The sequence below is a fragment of the Xiphophorus hellerii genome, chromosome 20, assembly GCF_003331165.1.
Source record: "Xiphophorus hellerii strain 12219 chromosome 20, Xiphophorus_hellerii-4.1, whole genome shotgun sequence".
In the NCBI taxonomy this organism is placed as follows: Eukaryota; Metazoa; Chordata; class Actinopteri; order Cyprinodontiformes; family Poeciliidae; genus Xiphophorus; species Xiphophorus hellerii.
In genome coordinates this window covers 21463115-21479579 of record NC_045691.1, presented here as the reverse complement: position 1 = coordinate 21479579, position 16465 = coordinate 21463115, and the positions used below count along the sequence as shown (strand labels likewise).

Here is a 16465-nt window from a genome sequence, read left to right as displayed (position 1 = left end):
TATACGCTTTAAAGACTTCAGATCTGACTTAGATTGCAAGCTAGCAACTTGAAGCTCATGAACAGTTTCTCAATTCATGCAATAAGTGATGAAATTAAGCTAATACATATGCCACAGTCTGGAGTTTTGACAAGATGTGACACGGATCCCCGCCTCTACATGTGTGGATTCACCTATTTGTGGATTTTGCTATGGAGTGTAACAGCAAATTCTTTTGAATATATGACTATTCAAAAAAAAATGCAGCTTGGGAAGCTGAAACACATTGGCAAAACGCTACTTGGCATGCCAGTCCAGGAGCGCCATTCATTTTCCTTTGCACTGATTAGCTGTACCCACAATAGCAGAGATAAGGAAAACAGTTGATGTTCTGCAGTAATGCCAGTTTCCACTGTGCATATTAATGCATATTTGATATTTTAACAATTAAAAAAGGCAGCTATGAATGTTTTTAGAAGGGGTCGCAAGTATTTGCAGATTTTAGCTATTTATGGTCCCTAAATCCTGTGTGTACTTTGGGTCCGCTGTATGCTTGTGTAAAATGGAGACTTTTATTTATTTAACAGAAATGTTTACAACCTGCAGGTCATCAGTGGTTGTTAATAGTCATAACACCTTGCTCTATATACAGAATGACTAGACTAAAAGAGGAATTATTAATAGTTGTTGCCCTATTGACACTGTGTATTTTCTTAAGTCCTTTTATTTTTATATTTCCAAGAGATAAATGTGACATCACAATATCATTCTTTCTTGTTGAGTGAAATGTTCCAAAATTAAATTTTAGAGTAGGCTGTTATCGAAAGACTTGACATTCTCTCAATGCTAATTTCAGAAAAACTTTTTTGTCTTATTTAGATTTTTTTTTTCTTTCTTTTTTTTTTTTTTTTACAGTGGAAGGATTCATTTTAATGGTATTCAGAAAAGTTTCTTTCTCTACTTGCTGTGAGCTTCGGGTCACCCGGCTTCTTGTCTTGTCTGTGAAGTGGGTAGTATTTGAGTTGACTGGCATTGCTGCGGTGATCACTGGTGAGATAAGGCTGTCGTGTCACCAGCTTCTTGAAACAGCAGAGGAACTGCGCTCTCGTCTTTATGTTGTGCAACCGGTGGAGACCAGACGAAAAGCTGCCCCGTTGAGGGAAGTGAACACACATGACTTTATGACACATGGAGGCTTTCAGCACTCTGGTTTTTACTGGGGGATTTTTTTTCTCCCTTTGTCATGCCACGGTTGTTATTATCACAGCCATTTGACCTGTGACATCATGTACCGCCCCGTCCCGTCCCCCCGGACACACCTCCTCACAGACAAAACCCCCAACTCAATACCCTTCAATCAAAGACTCTCTCTGTCTGTTTGACATTGTGTATGCTATGGTCTCAGCTCTACTTTTCCTGAACTCCCTCCCACCCCCCCGTGTGTGTTGGTGTGTGTGATGTAAATGCCTTGCAGCTCTTGCTCTCTCTATCCAGCTAAAGCTGCCCTTAACGACACAAAGGCCGTCTTTCATCCACTTACACTCACTCATAATCCATTTTACCCACTAGATCATCCGTGGATCACCCATTACTCGTACTGTACTCACACATGCACACGCACACACTCGAACAGCCTGGGTGAAAGCAGTTGCATTGTTGCATAAGCGAGCGATTACCTACTACCGTGGCATTACTCTAATGGCACCATGGCCACTTGAAACAACGTCAGTGCTGTAGTATTGAGCTATTATATGTTTCATAAAATAACTGCGAGTTTTTCTTTCTTTTTCCTCCCACTCTGATTTCTTAGAAATGGCAGCTGTGCTTTTTGCAGGGAGCGTTACCTCTTCCTGATGGCTTTTTCACCTCGGCAGAGGCCTGTGTTTGGACTGGCTTTCGGTCTCTCTGTGGGTATGCGTGTGTGTGTGTGTGTGAGTGTGTGTAAGAGAAAGAGAGGGCACAAACGCTGAGCTGGCTCAAAGTCAAGTGAGCTCACGGTGCGTCACTGTGCGTGCGCTTCCCAGGCAAGGGGCGGCTGCAGATCGATGGAGCAGATTGCTCCATCCTATCCAAGAGGGGACTTGTGTCGTTCTGTACAGACCAAGAGGGCACCTCTAATATTTGTTTTGAAAAAAAAAAAAAAATTATATAATATCACTCAAGTTAAATCATAAATTTCTTAAAAGAGTTAAAGTAATTCATTGTAGTAAGTAAATCCTCTTTCAGTCAAAAATGAGTAGAGTCATTTGTACTGCAGTATGTAAAGGTCCCCTCTTTGTAAGGTAAACGTCGCTCAGATCTCTAGGTCCCCTCTTGGCAATTTCTTTAAAAATGATTAAAAGTCAAATCTTCAGTTATATTATGGTAATAGAGCTTCAAAATAAATTTTTATTTTGGGGTTTTACTTTCAACAAACTAGAAACAGAAGTTACCCTCTTGGTAGGACTAAATGAACAGTCCCCTGTTGGATAGGTGCGCAAGTATTCGTGTGTGTGTGTGTGAGTTCAAAAGAGAAACGATTGCTAGCTTTTGCTCTGATCTGTCTGGGATTTTGGTTCTGTTTCTGAGGTTGAGATTGTATATTGCTGTGTGTGTGTGTTTAAACCTCACACACACAAAAAGCTGAACTTAGCAGCTGAGAGAGGCGCTTTAGATGACAACATTTTCAAATATTACTACTGAAATACACACTCCACGCAAGGTTTACTTTTTAATTGGCAGGTAATGTATTTTTAACAAAGTTATTGAGTCTTGTTTTTGTTGGTTTTAATATTTCTAATTATAGAGAATGTGTACTAAAATGGGGGGAAATCTATTCAATCCTTTGATCTGCCACCATTTTGTTTGTCTTTTGACGCTGGATGTGATTATCTGTTGGAGAACGCTCCTAACCATTGGAATGTGTTTGACTAATGACAGCCTGTGAATTAAATGTTGCATATTTAATCTTGTGAGTTCACCAGTGTGTCAGAGTCCCACTTTCAGACAACTGGGTCATTTTAGCTCATGAACAGCTTTGATCTAAGTCACCCCATTGCAGCTCCGGCCTCGCTGGAGGGTGAACCTCCACCCCCAGCCTCAAGTTATGTGCAGCCTGTAACAGACTTTCTTTCATGACTTCTCTGAGTAAATTTCCCTGCAGCTTCGCTGTCCCTGCCGAAGAACAGCATGCCCACAGCATGGTGCCGCCACCACTGTGTTTCATATAGAGATCAGTCGTTCAGGATGATGTTCTGGGCTACTGGATGCTTTTTGTCTCATGTTTTCACACTCTTCCACATGTTTGAAGTTTTCCTGGCGATAGCTGATTAATGTCAGATTAGATGTTGATCTTTGTCCCACCTCAAAATGGTGCACTTCTTTTTGTTTTTTTTTTATCTCAAAAAAGACCAATAGTGCACGTTGAAGCTTGTGGTTGTAACTTGACGAAATGGAAACAAGTTGAAGAGAGTTTGAATACTTTTGCAAGGTGTATAAAAATATGCTCGTTGGTTTTAATGTTGCATGTCTGCCTGCGTGTGTGTGTGTGTGTGTGTATGTGTGTATGTGGGGGTGTGGGTGTGTGTGTGTGTTTACAGGAAGGAGCAGACCATCTCATCTCCGGTGAACTGCTGGAACCTGCTGCTGCTTCAGGTGAAGAGGGAGAGTCGGGACCACGCCACTTTGTCCGACCTCTACCTCAACAACATCATCCCACGGTTCGCGCAGATCAGCGAGGACTCGGGGCGCCTCTTCAAGAAGGTAATCCCACGCCTACACTCAGACACACACAATGCATTTACGAGGAACTCAAGTGATGCAGAGATAGAGGGCCTAATAAATCCATGTCCTGTTTCAGGCATGTCCATCCGTCTCCCTTGCGTCTGCTTTTTGTCCTGACTTGATTTATTGACAGCTGAACCATAAGCCTGGGCAGTTTATAGTGTCTGGGTTTCATACAGGAGTCTGAATTTATCAAGCCTCTCCCCGGTCTGTGAGTTAAAACAGATAAGAATAGAGAATTGTAGCGGAAAAGCAGAAAAAGCAAAGGAAAAAGATAAAGATGGAGGGTGAGGGGGAGGTTAAGCATGATGAAGCAAATACCAGAGCGGAGTTCTCCCCTGGGAGACGGCTGTTCATCGCCAGGAAGGACATCTTAGACTATTTGTTCAGCAGGAGTCCCGCAGAGCGAGTGTTGCTGCGGGATGAGGTCATTTTTACCGAAAGTCGGAGCTTCACGAGATCAGGCTTTGGCTCTGATTTAAAATTACAATACATTTCAGGTTTTAATAGATTGGGTTGTTTTTTTGTTTTTTTTTTTGGATGAAAGCAAAGAGGGCTGGAACTGGGCGTACCGCAGTAGAGGAGAAGAATGTGGAGAATCTGAAACCCTTGCAGGTAGAGGAAGATAACTGTTTAGTACAAGTGTGGAGCGTGAAGGGAAGTTGTGTCTGCGTGTCTGGAATGTCGTGGCAGCGGCGGCCGATTTCCATCCTTATAGAAAGTCTTTAAATTGCATGTACATTCTGCTCCTGATACCAAAACAAAGCAACAAAAAAACTGCATGTTTTTTTATTTATTTATTTTTTTAAAACTTTTTTCCTCTCTGGATTTTAATGAGACGTCATCAATTTTCTTTTTTGGGATATTTTCCTTGTGCTGGCTGTTCTACTGAAGGGTTGATTTCATCTTGTCTGGTTCGTAAACAGCCTGCAAACATCACACACAATGCTCTAAAGTCTAATTAAGTGCATAACGAGTCCATTTATTATGTTTCCATTCAGTGGCAGTAATACTAGCAATGCCAGAGGCTACTAAGGTCTCACCACAGCTCATATTTGACAAGGCAGTGTTGAAGGAGCTGAACAATGACTCCGTTTGACTGAAAGAAGTATTGAAATCAACTGTGCTGAACTCATCCACAACTATAAAAATCCCTCAACATTAAAGTTTTTTTTTTTGTAAATTATCTTTTTTTTCTAAGCCTTTCTCCATACTGCAATATATTCAGTTTGGATATATTGCTACAGTACATAGAAATTGACCCAATATTAGGTTGGATACCATTACAAACATTACAAAGTACTGGATGCTTGGAGAAAAGAAATCAGGCAAGAACAGTTCCAATACATCAACCTAGCTGATGTTACAGCTATGTTCCAATAACTAAAGTTGCATATAAAATTCAGATGAAGGATGCAGTCTCAAAATTATTCCATTTCGTATTTACAAGAATCATTCAGAATTAGAGGAACATCCTTTTAATTTTATAGCCTTTTATAAAAACATGATTCATGGCCTCCAGCTTCTGCCACCGTTCCTCCAAACTCTCTGCCAGTTCCTCATTTTGTAGAAGCCTTGATTCACTAGTTTTCTTAGGTTTGTGTGCTACACCCATTTTTGCTTTCAAATAAAAAAAAAAAAGATTTTCAAAGAGTTAAAGTTAAGGAATTTTGGTGGCTATTTTAATATCTTCTAGGACTTCTTTTGAAAACAAGCCTGGGTGAAAATTAGGGACATTGTCATGAGTTTAACTTGTAACCTATTTTGGTTCAGTTCTTTTTATCTTATGCTTCTCCAAGCATACCGCTGATCCATAGATTTGAAAAGTTTTGTTTCATTGCTTCTCAGAATAGAATCTCAAAAGCTTTTTAGCTCATTTTTGTAGTTGTGAGCAAATTGGAGCTGATTTTTCGGTAACACTTTATTTGAAGGAGTGTGCATAAGATTAGCATGATACTCTCATAAACATGACACCTGTTTAGGAGTCTTCATGAATGTCTGTGACTGTTGTCATGACGTGTCATTCAGTAAATAATGACATTTTTAGTGCAAAGTTGGCTGTTTTAAATGGACTTTTAATGCAACTTTTAGCACAACTTTGTTTAAAAGTGTCATTATTTACCGAATGACACTTCATGACAACAGTCATAAACATTCATAAAGACTCCTTCATGTTTATAATAGATGTTATGTGATGTTTGTGACAGTGTCATGTCAGTCTTATGCACACCCCTTCAAATAAAGTGTTAGAGATTTTTCTTATGCTTTTGCATCAGTGGTGTTACATTAACTTCAGTCGTGCAAATTATTCTTCCAGCTACATTTCTAGGAACACCCATGACCTTTGCTGTCTTTTGGTGCCCCTTTTGTGCCTGGCAATTATATCTTTTCTGAACTTTTTAGACAATTCACTTGACTTGCCATATTTCTGACATGCAATAAATCCTTACTGTCATTAGTCTATCTTTGTTACATCTGATAAGTCAAATGAAACTCTTGATTAATCACATCAGGCATGCGTGAGGCCACATTTGCAAATGCATGCTCCCTCCCACGAGGAATTGAAATGAGGTTCTTGAATAATTTTGAGACATTGAAAGTAACAGTTTGTGCTGGATTCCGATTAAACGGATTAGCCCTCTTTTTTGTAATCTTTGTATTTTAAACACATGAGCAATTTTGAGTGAATCAATGTTTTCAAAACTGTTTTCAGCAAAATGTTTATTCTGGCACGCAGTCTCTCAAAACATTTCTTTACTCTTGGTATAAATCCTCTACGTGGCACGATATCATACATAATTAAGCTGTTTGTTTGCTATGAAAAGAAAATTGATGTCACAATATTTCCTGCTTTGATAAAGCTAAGTAACAGATCACTGACCCAGCTTTCTACAGCCGAAGATCAAACAGATCTGGGTCTTGTCAGTTTGACAGCTGAGATAGTTGATGTTGATTTAACTTTCATGTCAGCTCGTTAAAGAAATCAACTAGAGTGCCTTCTTATGTCTACAGTAAATGCATTTGTTATTAATTTATTTATTGTTTTGAGGTCTTTCTCCATGGTGATGACAATGTTAAATGTTTTAAATAAGCCAAGCCAAATTTATTGATAAGCGCTTTAAAAACAGCACAACTGACCAAATAGATGAAAAGATATCAGATATAAGCATTACATAGCAAGAGATTAGCATTAGAGGCTCTCTTGTTCTGTTCAGTTTGTTCTCGGAAGCCAACGTTTACAGTCTCCTGGTGAGAAAAACCAGCTGTAATGTCCACTGACGTTGAAATTCCGACTTGTAGCACATCAGAGTCCAATATGCTTGCTCAGAAAGACCGGTGATAGCCGTGGTAATAAGCAACTTAAATGTACGCTGAACTGCATCTTTTTGGTTTCTCAGTGTTTGAAAATGTAAATGCAGGCAAAATCTTCATTTGCCTGCACTGCTAACTCTAGTTGCCTTAGTTGCTGAGAACAGCAATTAGCAAATTTCACTGGCTTTTCGGCATGTATGTATTGGGTGTGACATCATTCCAAGATCCAAGTTCCAGTTTTCGAAGTAAATGAACCGCATTATCCCTCCATAACCTCAGCTGAATGTCCCCACATATGACATTTAGTTGAGCTAACAGACTTATCAGGACTTTTTTTTGGTCCACTTCCCTTTCGCTTGAACTTTGTCATGCAGTTTGCCCTCGCAGCAAAATATTTTGCATAATTGTCTGCACTATAAAAGGCTTGAGGAGTTTACATTCTGCGCGTGTTATCTTTCTATTCCAGCCTTAAAGACAGGAAGTGTCATACGGTGTCCGCTCTGTGAAGCTCACTGAGACAAATCTGTGTTGTTGGGCTACAAAATAAAAATGAACTGAGCTGACCTTCATCCCTCTCTATGCACCAGCAGTAAAACCAGCATGGGGGAAACCATGAATATGTCCTCAATTGATTTGTTGCTTATGTACCTGGGTTTGACACATTTCTGTCCATGCTAGATAGTCTATTTAATCTTAGATAGATGGACATTTGTTTTGCAGACTATGTTAATGTATCACTTAGACTTAGAGCACTTTGTTCACATAGCCTATATTTTTTCTCTTTTCAGAGCAAAGAGGTTGGCGTACAGCTGCAGGAAGACCTGATGAAAGTCCTCAATGAACTTTACACGGTAGGAAAACCGCTCTGGGCTGTCATCACACATGATGTACTCTGTTTGTGTTAGGATTAGAAATCTCTTCCTTAGAGGTGGTCATTGATGCTAAAACAGCGTTATTTTGACCTTTTATTTTAATATCACCACACAGAACTAAAGTATTTTACAAAGGTTATCATCAGCACCAATATATGATGTGGCCAACCCTGGCTATTAAGATTCTGAGTCTCAATAAGTAACCTGATGTTACTTATAATTTGGTGACATAGTTATTTTTTTTTACAACTTTTTGATTTTTTTTATCTCTTTAAGCTGACACTGAGGACAATCTCCTTCTTGGCAAAATATAAACAAAACTGGAGTGGCGTAAGGTTTTAGTGGCTGTAGGATTTCTCTTTTGTCTTTAACAAAAGACTACAAGCCATTTCTCTCTCTAGTGCTGGACTCGCACGTTTTGTTTTAGTTGTATTTACCCAGAATGCCACATTTTGTGGTCAGCTTCCTGCTTTTGGAGTGATCTCCGGTGCACTTGCATTCACATATGCATTCGAACTGCGCCAGAGTTCATTTCAACTGAACTGAGACCAGAGTAGTCTTTTTTTTTTTTGGTCAGCATCAGAGTTTGGTTGCGTATTCACACTTCCCAAAATGAACCGGACTTTCCAGGCATACAAAAACTAGAGTTTGATGAAAGTGGACTAAATAGGACTGGTGGGAATGCACCCTAATAAAGGATCACATCTCTAAAATACATTGTTGTTTTATATATCTTCCATATCACAATGGCTATCATAATAAACATTTCATACTCTAATCCTCACTCTCATTTTAGTTTTTTGGGGTTTTTTGCATTATAATATCCAAATGGCCCATGATACTACCAATTGACTGAGGCAAACAGAGGGTATTTCTGGCTTTACACTAAAACACGCTACATATCTTTAGGTCTGCCAGACCCAGAAAGGCAAATCTTATTCTATAATTATAGTGTATAGCAAGAGATAGAAATAGATCTGGTTTGAGTGACGCTCACATGTATGCCCACGCACTGGAAACTGTGTTTGTCTACTGTTTGAGGGGCTGAGGCTCTGAGCAGAACTGTGTAATGACAGCTCTGGTGGTGGTCAATGAAATACAGCTGACACTGCACATAAATGCTCACTTCAACTGTTTTAGCTCTTCAATGCAAGCTCATAGCTCAGGAGGGGCGAAAACACGCTGTCATGCTCATCGATTAAAGCGTCAGACTCCTGCTCACAGGTGATGAAGACGTACCACATGTACAACACCGACAGCATCAATGCCGAGTCCAAGCTGAAAGAGGCGGAGAAGCAGGAGGAGAAGCAGATGGGACGCTCCAGTCGACAGGAAGACAAGCAGACCCCGCGCTCCCCCGACACGCTGGGCAACATCAGGACCGAAGAGAGAGTCGTCCGCCGTTCCAGTGTGAAAAAAATCGAGAAGATGAAGGAGAAGGTAAGTGGGTCGGGGTGGGGCGGACACAGGCATGTCTGCGTCTCATGAATGATTTATAGCTGCGCGACAGGCTTACTGCTAACCTTGCCAAAGCGGCAGCTTGTCAGAGTAACAAGGGTCTACACCTATAATCCCCTTTAATCAATACTGAGGCGTTTCACTTTAACACCTATTACCCCCAGTCGTTCCTCCACACATCCTGTCATCAGCGTTCCCCTTTTTACTGATTCTTTATTTACAATTCTCGGTTTTCCGCTTCTTTTTTTCTTCTTCTTCTTATCAGAGACAGGCTAAGTACACAGAGAACAAGCTGAAGGCCATCAAGGCCAGGAATGAGTACCTACTGGCGCTGGAGGCCACCAACAGCTGCGTCTTCAAATATTACATCCATGACCTCTCTGACATCATTGATGTGAGTATAAACACGCTGTTACCCTGTGATGCGAGCTGGTGTCTGAGGATGTTACCGGCTCTGTGTGTGTCCTTTGTTGTCCGTTTTGAGCTCGCGGTTTCCTCTGGGTTCGTCTCTTCACATTAGCTTCAGCGTCTCTAATGAAGACTGCAAAGCGGCCGCCCTATGTCCCCGCGTCCCTTTTTGTTTCAACAATTTTATGGTAACAGCTTCTATGTTAGGATTTATGTGCTGTATTTTCTGCCCTGAGCTGAACCACAGAGCACCAGAGAACAGATGTGCCACAAACGCGTTTATGAAGGCTTAGAGAAACGGTAATGGTTTATGGTTTACTGGGTAAATGCTCTAAAGGAGGCATCCAGTTGTTTAGTTTTACAGCATATATTTAATATAATGTTGACATAAAAGGTTTTGAAACAGACTTGGCTTCGTAGACCACTGCAGCTGCACAAGAAAGGTGTCCTAGACAGCCTGGAAAAGTCTGGGATTTAATTTAATTCTTTGGAAAATATGGGGGGAAAATTCTACCTCCTGACTTAATTCTGTATTTATTATCCAAACATTATTCTTTCCTTGGATCCTCATAGACTTTCTTTTTCTGTCCTTATTTTTCTATTTCCTTGTTCTTTCTTTTTTCTTACTTCCTTGCCACTTCTTTTTTTACCTTCTGTCTTTGTGACCTATCTCCTGTCTTTCTGTTTGTTTCTTCTTTCTTTCTCGTATTTTTCTTTTGTTTTTGCCTTGCTTTCTTTCTTTCTCCTCTTTGTATACCTACTCCTTCCCGTGTGTGTGTGATTCACCTTTGTTGCTCCTCGGTGTGATGCATGAGAGACTGCAGCAGAGGTAGTCATAGAGCCAAATTGGTGTGAGCATGTCATGTGGATGGCAGCATGTACAGCACACCGCTCTAATGAACAACGCTGTTAGCACTCAGTGGATGCTGGCTTAGTGTGTGTAGGCATATGCCAGGGCGCGGAGCTGCATTTTTTTATTTGTGTGTGTTTATTTTGCTACACCTTGCTTTGTAGCTTATGTCTGAAAAAGTCTTCCACAAACTGGTGAAGGGTGGAGCAAAGAGTAATTCTCAGGGTTATCCATCCATCCATCTTCTGTACACCCTTGTCGGGGTCGGGAGGTGCTGCTGCCTATCTCCAGCTAACTTTTCAGGCGAGAGGCAGGTTCACCCTGGACAGGTCACCAGTCTGTCGCAGGGCAACACAGAGACAGACAGGACACACAACCATGCACACACACTCACACTTAGGGAGAATTTAGAGAGACCAATTTACCTGACAGTCATGTTTTGGACTGTGGGAGGAAGCCGGAGAACCTGGAGAGAACCCATGCATGCACATGGAGAACATGCAAACTCCGTGCAGAAAGACCCCGGGCCGGGAATCGAACCCAGGACCTTCTTGCTGCAAGGCAACAGTGCTACGAACTGTGCCACTGTGCAGCCTTCTCAGGGATATCTTAATTACAATTTGTGGCACTTGCCAAAAAGTCACAGACCAAAATTAACAGGGGCTACGCTTTAAAAAAGGCGATTTTAAAACCATGAGATCACGATAATTACTGCACAGTTTTTACTTTACATAAAACAAATGATTTTCTTATCAGAGGAATAAAGCAGCTTACCAAGAGACACCGGAAACAGAAATTCATCCAGCTTGGTGAAAACCGTAGCTCAGTCTGAAGAAAAGTAACCTCACATCATAAAGCTTCCACCATATTTTACATAGAAATGGGTAGTTTGGAGGTGGAAGGAGGACCGTTTTTTTTTTAGATATTTAACATGTCGTTGTCCACAGGATGCTGCTGCTACTACCATGTTTCAGCATGTGGATGGTGTGTTTATTGTGACCTGCAGCATTAGGTTTAGTTGATATATTGATCGATTTTTATCATGAAGGCTGATCTGAAAGTCAATTTGAACCAAGCCAGGCTGTATTTTTGCTAGCTAGCTCATCCAAATCTTAAAACGTGGTCAGAAATACCTTCCATGTCCTCAGTGGGCCAGTGTTACTGTATATTGCTGCTGTCAGCAGTGTAATGCACGTTGCCACAAAGCCTCAATTATCTCAGGTTGTTTACTAGAAAATAACGAGTGTTCACTGAACTCAAATGGGCTTCACGTCCACAGGCCATTTGGGAGTTTGTTTGGAAGAACTGCATCTTAAAGCCACTCATCTAAAACCTGCAGTGACTGCAGTGGGTCAGAGGAGGAGGTTTAATGAATGTTTGTTGCATGTTGTTGAACAAGTGGCACATATTATAGCTATTCTGAAGAGAAAAGGGCAAAAGTGTCTGGATGAGTGGGTAATGTCTATATTTATCTATGGTACAATAAATGTGCAAAAGTGAAGATAATGAGTGTATCTGATTGTTGCATAACAGAATACTATTTCATCTCAACTTTCCTGTTTCATCATGTCTCTCGCCGTCTTTTTTTTTTCTTCTTAGCTCTCCGTGAAACTAAGATAAGACTACTTGTTACATGTCATTCTAAGTATTTATCTTTATCTGCATGCACGTGTGACAGTGCTGCGACCTGGGCTACCATGCCAGCCTGCATCGAGCCCTGAGGACCTACCTGTCCGCGGAGCAGAACGTAGAGACGTCTAAACACACGGGTTTGGAAACACTGGACGGAGCGGCAGAGAGCCTGGAGCCCAACGGGGACAAGCAAAAACTGATGGAGACCTACAACAACGTCTTCTGCCCACCAGCCCGATTTGATTTTCAGTCCCACATGGGGGACACGGTATGGATCGTTTTCTTCTTTCTATTGTGTCAAAGTGAGAGAATTTCTTTTTAAAAGGCTGCGGTATGCTTACCTGTGTGTGTGTATGGTTTTTTTTTTTTTTAGATGGGAATGATGTGTGCACAACAGCCACTGGAAGTGGACCTCCATCAGAGGTGTCAGTCGCTGCAGTCGCGCCTCTCCACTCTTAAGATCGAGAATGAAGAGGTCAGGACGTGTTTTTGCTTTTGTTATCATGTTTCTTCTTTTGTTTCTTAGCTACAAGTTTAAATTAAAAAAAATAAATAAATAAATTCTTCTCACCGTCCACCAGGTGAAGAAGACCATGGAGGCCACTATGTCCACCATCCAGGACATGGTGACGGTGGAGGACTACGACGTCTCCGAGTGCTTCCACCACAGCAACAGCATGGAGTCGGTGAAGTCCACGTTCAGCGAGTCGTATCTGAGCAAACCGAGCCTGGCCAAGCGGCGTGCCAATCAGCAGGAGACTGAGCAGTTTTACTTCACGGTCAGTGGAGCGGATTGAGGAACAGGCCTGATCTCGACCTGGTCCAGCAGTTCTTATCAATTAACATAAATATCACCAATAGAAAATTACTTATGCAAAGCTTCTACTGAATTGAAACTGGGATTTTTATAGCTGATCTGATCAATATTTATAAATCTGAAGGCATTTTCTCTATATAATCAAACTTTCTGGGTCATAGAAACATTTCATTATACAGGCTTTGAGTTGATGACAAGATGCCTCAAAAGTGTCCTATGGTGAAAAAGAAACAAATCAGTTTCCTCAAAAAACACCAAAATATAAAAGTGGACTGGAACTCACTGAGCAATTTTTGTACTTGGATTGCACCAACAAGAGCAAACACCAAACCTGCATTACAACACTACTTTGTCTTATTTGAAGTCAGGACCACAGCAGCATAGTTCCTCCACCATGCTTTGCACTGGGCATGATGTTCTTTTCCACATATAAACCATTTGTTTCACGTCAGACTACAAAATGATTTTGTCAATTAATCAGATTGTTTTTGAGGATTTCATTTTTGGAAAATCTGGATTTTTTTTTTCACCAATGCCCCCCTTGGGTTTCCATAGTTCATGTCAGCCCTCCTAAAGACTGCCATCTGGTTTGTTGTGTTTTACAGCTGTATTTATTTGGAGTTTGAATTTAGACCAACTCACAGATGGGATGATGGGAATAAAAGCCAGTTTTTGAAAATATTTTCTATCTTTTGTCATTTCAGTTCACGTTTACATGTAAAGCTACTCTTGTGGGCATTTCCTGATTTATAAGGAACAACAGATATCCATGTGACTTGGAATCACGTTTCCCTGTGTGCGTTTTTAAAAAACTTATTCCAAATAATGTCTCTAAATGATCCAGTTGTGAGTTACTATTTGACATTCTTCGAGGTTTAGACACATGAAGAACGGCAACATTTAAAACAGATGCATCTTGTGTCTGTGCTGCCCCTCTCCCACTTGTTGCTGATTCAAAGATGGATACTGCACTTTTCCTCTCTTTCAAAAAAAAAGACTAAATCTTCTTCCATTTGTGAAATTTTGTCTGGTTGAATTACATTGACTTTAGTTTTCAAATGAGAGCAATGAGATCTACTTCCTGCAGGTTTGTTTAAAATGTTTGAAATTCTGGTATCTATACTCAAGCTTATAAGACAGTACCATCATTTCATGTCAGCCCATGCTAAGTTTTGATGTTGTTGTCTTTTAACCATAGAAACTCTCAGTAGCAATGTATTTTATTAAATCAACATAACCACCAGCTCTGGTGACCCCGGCATTTGTGCGTTTGGATGTTTTATAGAAGCTAAAGGAGTTTCTGGAAGGCAGGAGTCTGATCACCAAACTGGAGGCCAAGCATGACTTAATCCAGAAGACCCTGGGAGAGAGTGAGTGTCCTTCATACCTTTTGCATATTGTCCCTTTTTCCAGTCGCGTGGGTCCGGTATAGGGCCCACCCCCCTGCCTTCTTCCCCACATCCAGCAAACTGAAGAGAGGTGGGGGGATCAGAGGGATGGGGATTGGAGTGGGGACACATCAGGGTCACAGCAGTGAAGCAGAATGAGTTTAATATATCTAATAATCACAAGCTGTGCGTGAGTCAAAGGGAAGGTCACAGCAGCGCTGACCATATGTGGATGCAGCTGTGTTCTCCAACATGTCTGTTTGGGGTGTGTTCCTCCTGGTCACACGTGTCAGTTTCCACAGCCTCAGAAACATCTTCTGCATTGTATCTGTGTGTGGCTTTAAAGGGGAACTTTGTCTCCCTGTTTTCATCTGAAGCCATTTCCTCATAGGTCTTGTTCCTGCTGTAACAGCCTATCTCTGTGTGTCTCTCTGCTGTCATAAACCCTCCCTCTTCCCCTCCCTTGCTTCTTCTTCTTCTTCCTGTTTCTCCCTCCTATAGGTCAGAAAACCGACTGTTGCCTTGCCAGGTAGGTGTGGCAAAGGAAGGAAATATGCTCTCGCTCACGCACACACTCACTCATAAATGTGCATATGCATCGCAGCCAGTGGTCTTTGTGGTCGTTTATAGACGTTCTCAAATGTATTTGTGTGTCTGTTAGGACAAATAGAGCATTACAAGAGCTGTGCATATAAATAGACTTTCTCTGGTGACATAATGACAGAGTGCTGTTACCTCTTTTTCTTTTTTCCCTCTATAGTGGAAGGAGAAATTCAACCTTGCGGAAGCAGGTAATTATCTGAGTCAGGGTGTTTGTGTCTCTACTTTTAACTCAGGCCTCATCTTTTCTCAGGAAAATCCAACATCCGCAGGGTGAACTGGCGCAACTCGCATGCATAAACCATTATCCATATATATGGGGGCTTTCCTGTGGCTAAATGATCAAAGGAAATTTCAGAAGTGGAGAAACACATGTTTGTAGCGCCCCCTTGTGGCACCACTTGGGTTATGTTTGACATAAACTCACTCCTTATAGAGAAATCAGTTTATTTCCTAATCTTAAAATAAATCTTCAACAAATAAATTGCATTTGTGTTGACATTGAACTGGCTACCAATCTCATACAGTATAATTTGTAGCCAAACCTCACCAGATTTCTGAAAAAAAAAAAAAAAGAAAAACGAGACAAAGGGAAATTGAAAAGTGTGGTTTCCTAGCAACAGCTGCACCCATCATGTCTTCCTTATGTCTGATATGTTTTACCCCCTAAATTGGTCCATCTTTGCAAATTGATGTGCAAGCATGTATTATGTATGGGGAAAAAAATGCGTGTGTGTAGGGGGGCGCGTGTGTGTGTGTGTGTGTACATATTTTTTCTACCAATTTCCTGTAGCAGCTTTAATTTACCACAGGTCATTTCTAATTTCTCTATTTTAGGATTCAGGTGAAGCCATTCCGCTGATGGTCGAGAGCTGCATCCGCTTCATCAGTCGCCATGGTGAGGAAATCCTCCCTGTTAGGTGATAGGTTCAGCCCCAGCTTTTTGATTCAGTGATTGGTTGTTGATTTTTTTTTTCTCTCATGTGAAGAGTTGGATTGGTTGAGATTTGACTGAATCAAAACATTTTCTGTGTACTTTTTATCGTAAAACTACAAAAGAAAAAAGAGAAAAATCCAGTTTAGGCATCGACTGCTATGAGATTCTTACAGTATGTAGAGGAAATACCACTGTTGAATACTAAAAACAAAACAAAAATGTTAATGTGATGGTAAATAAATGTAGTGCTGTGGCTGCCCTTGTTGTTCATGTCTGAAAATGTTTCCAAGCAGTAAAATTGATTCATCTTTCAGCCTGGTTACTGGCACTTCACAGTGTGTAGTTCTGTGTTACACAAGTGCAAAAACATTTAACTTTAGAACATCATTAACTTGATAAAAGGGAAAAGTGCCACTCCTTTAGTTTTTACACTCTGACTGATTTGAGTTT

At 40.9% G+C, this 16465-nt stretch overlaps 1 protein-coding gene across 4 annotated transcripts in view; it reads left to right on the top strand.

The window, feature by feature from the left end:
• The window catches only part of srgap2 (SLIT-ROBO Rho GTPase activating protein 2), a 64717-nt gene that overhangs the window by 36975 nt on the left and 11277 nt on the right, over positions 1 to 16465 (top strand). For all 4 annotated transcript variants that reach the window (XM_032549107.1, XM_032549109.1, XM_032549110.1 and 1 more), the window contains exons 3-13: positions 3558 to 3720; positions 7842 to 7904; positions 9150 to 9365; positions 9649 to 9777; positions 12320 to 12541; positions 12647 to 12748; positions 12855 to 13052; positions 14376 to 14460; positions 14980 to 15007; positions 15239 to 15269; positions 15916 to 15976. In XM_032549107.1, coding sequence (XP_032404998.1) covers positions 3558 to 3720; positions 7842 to 7904; positions 9150 to 9365; positions 9649 to 9777; positions 12320 to 12541; positions 12647 to 12748; positions 12855 to 13052; positions 14376 to 14460; positions 14980 to 15007; positions 15239 to 15269; positions 15916 to 15976 — 1298 coding nt within the window. The remainder of the gene's footprint in view (positions 1 to 3557; positions 3721 to 7841; positions 7905 to 9149; positions 9366 to 9648; positions 9778 to 12319; positions 12542 to 12646; positions 12749 to 12854; positions 13053 to 14375; positions 14461 to 14979; positions 15008 to 15238; positions 15270 to 15915; positions 15977 to 16465) is intronic.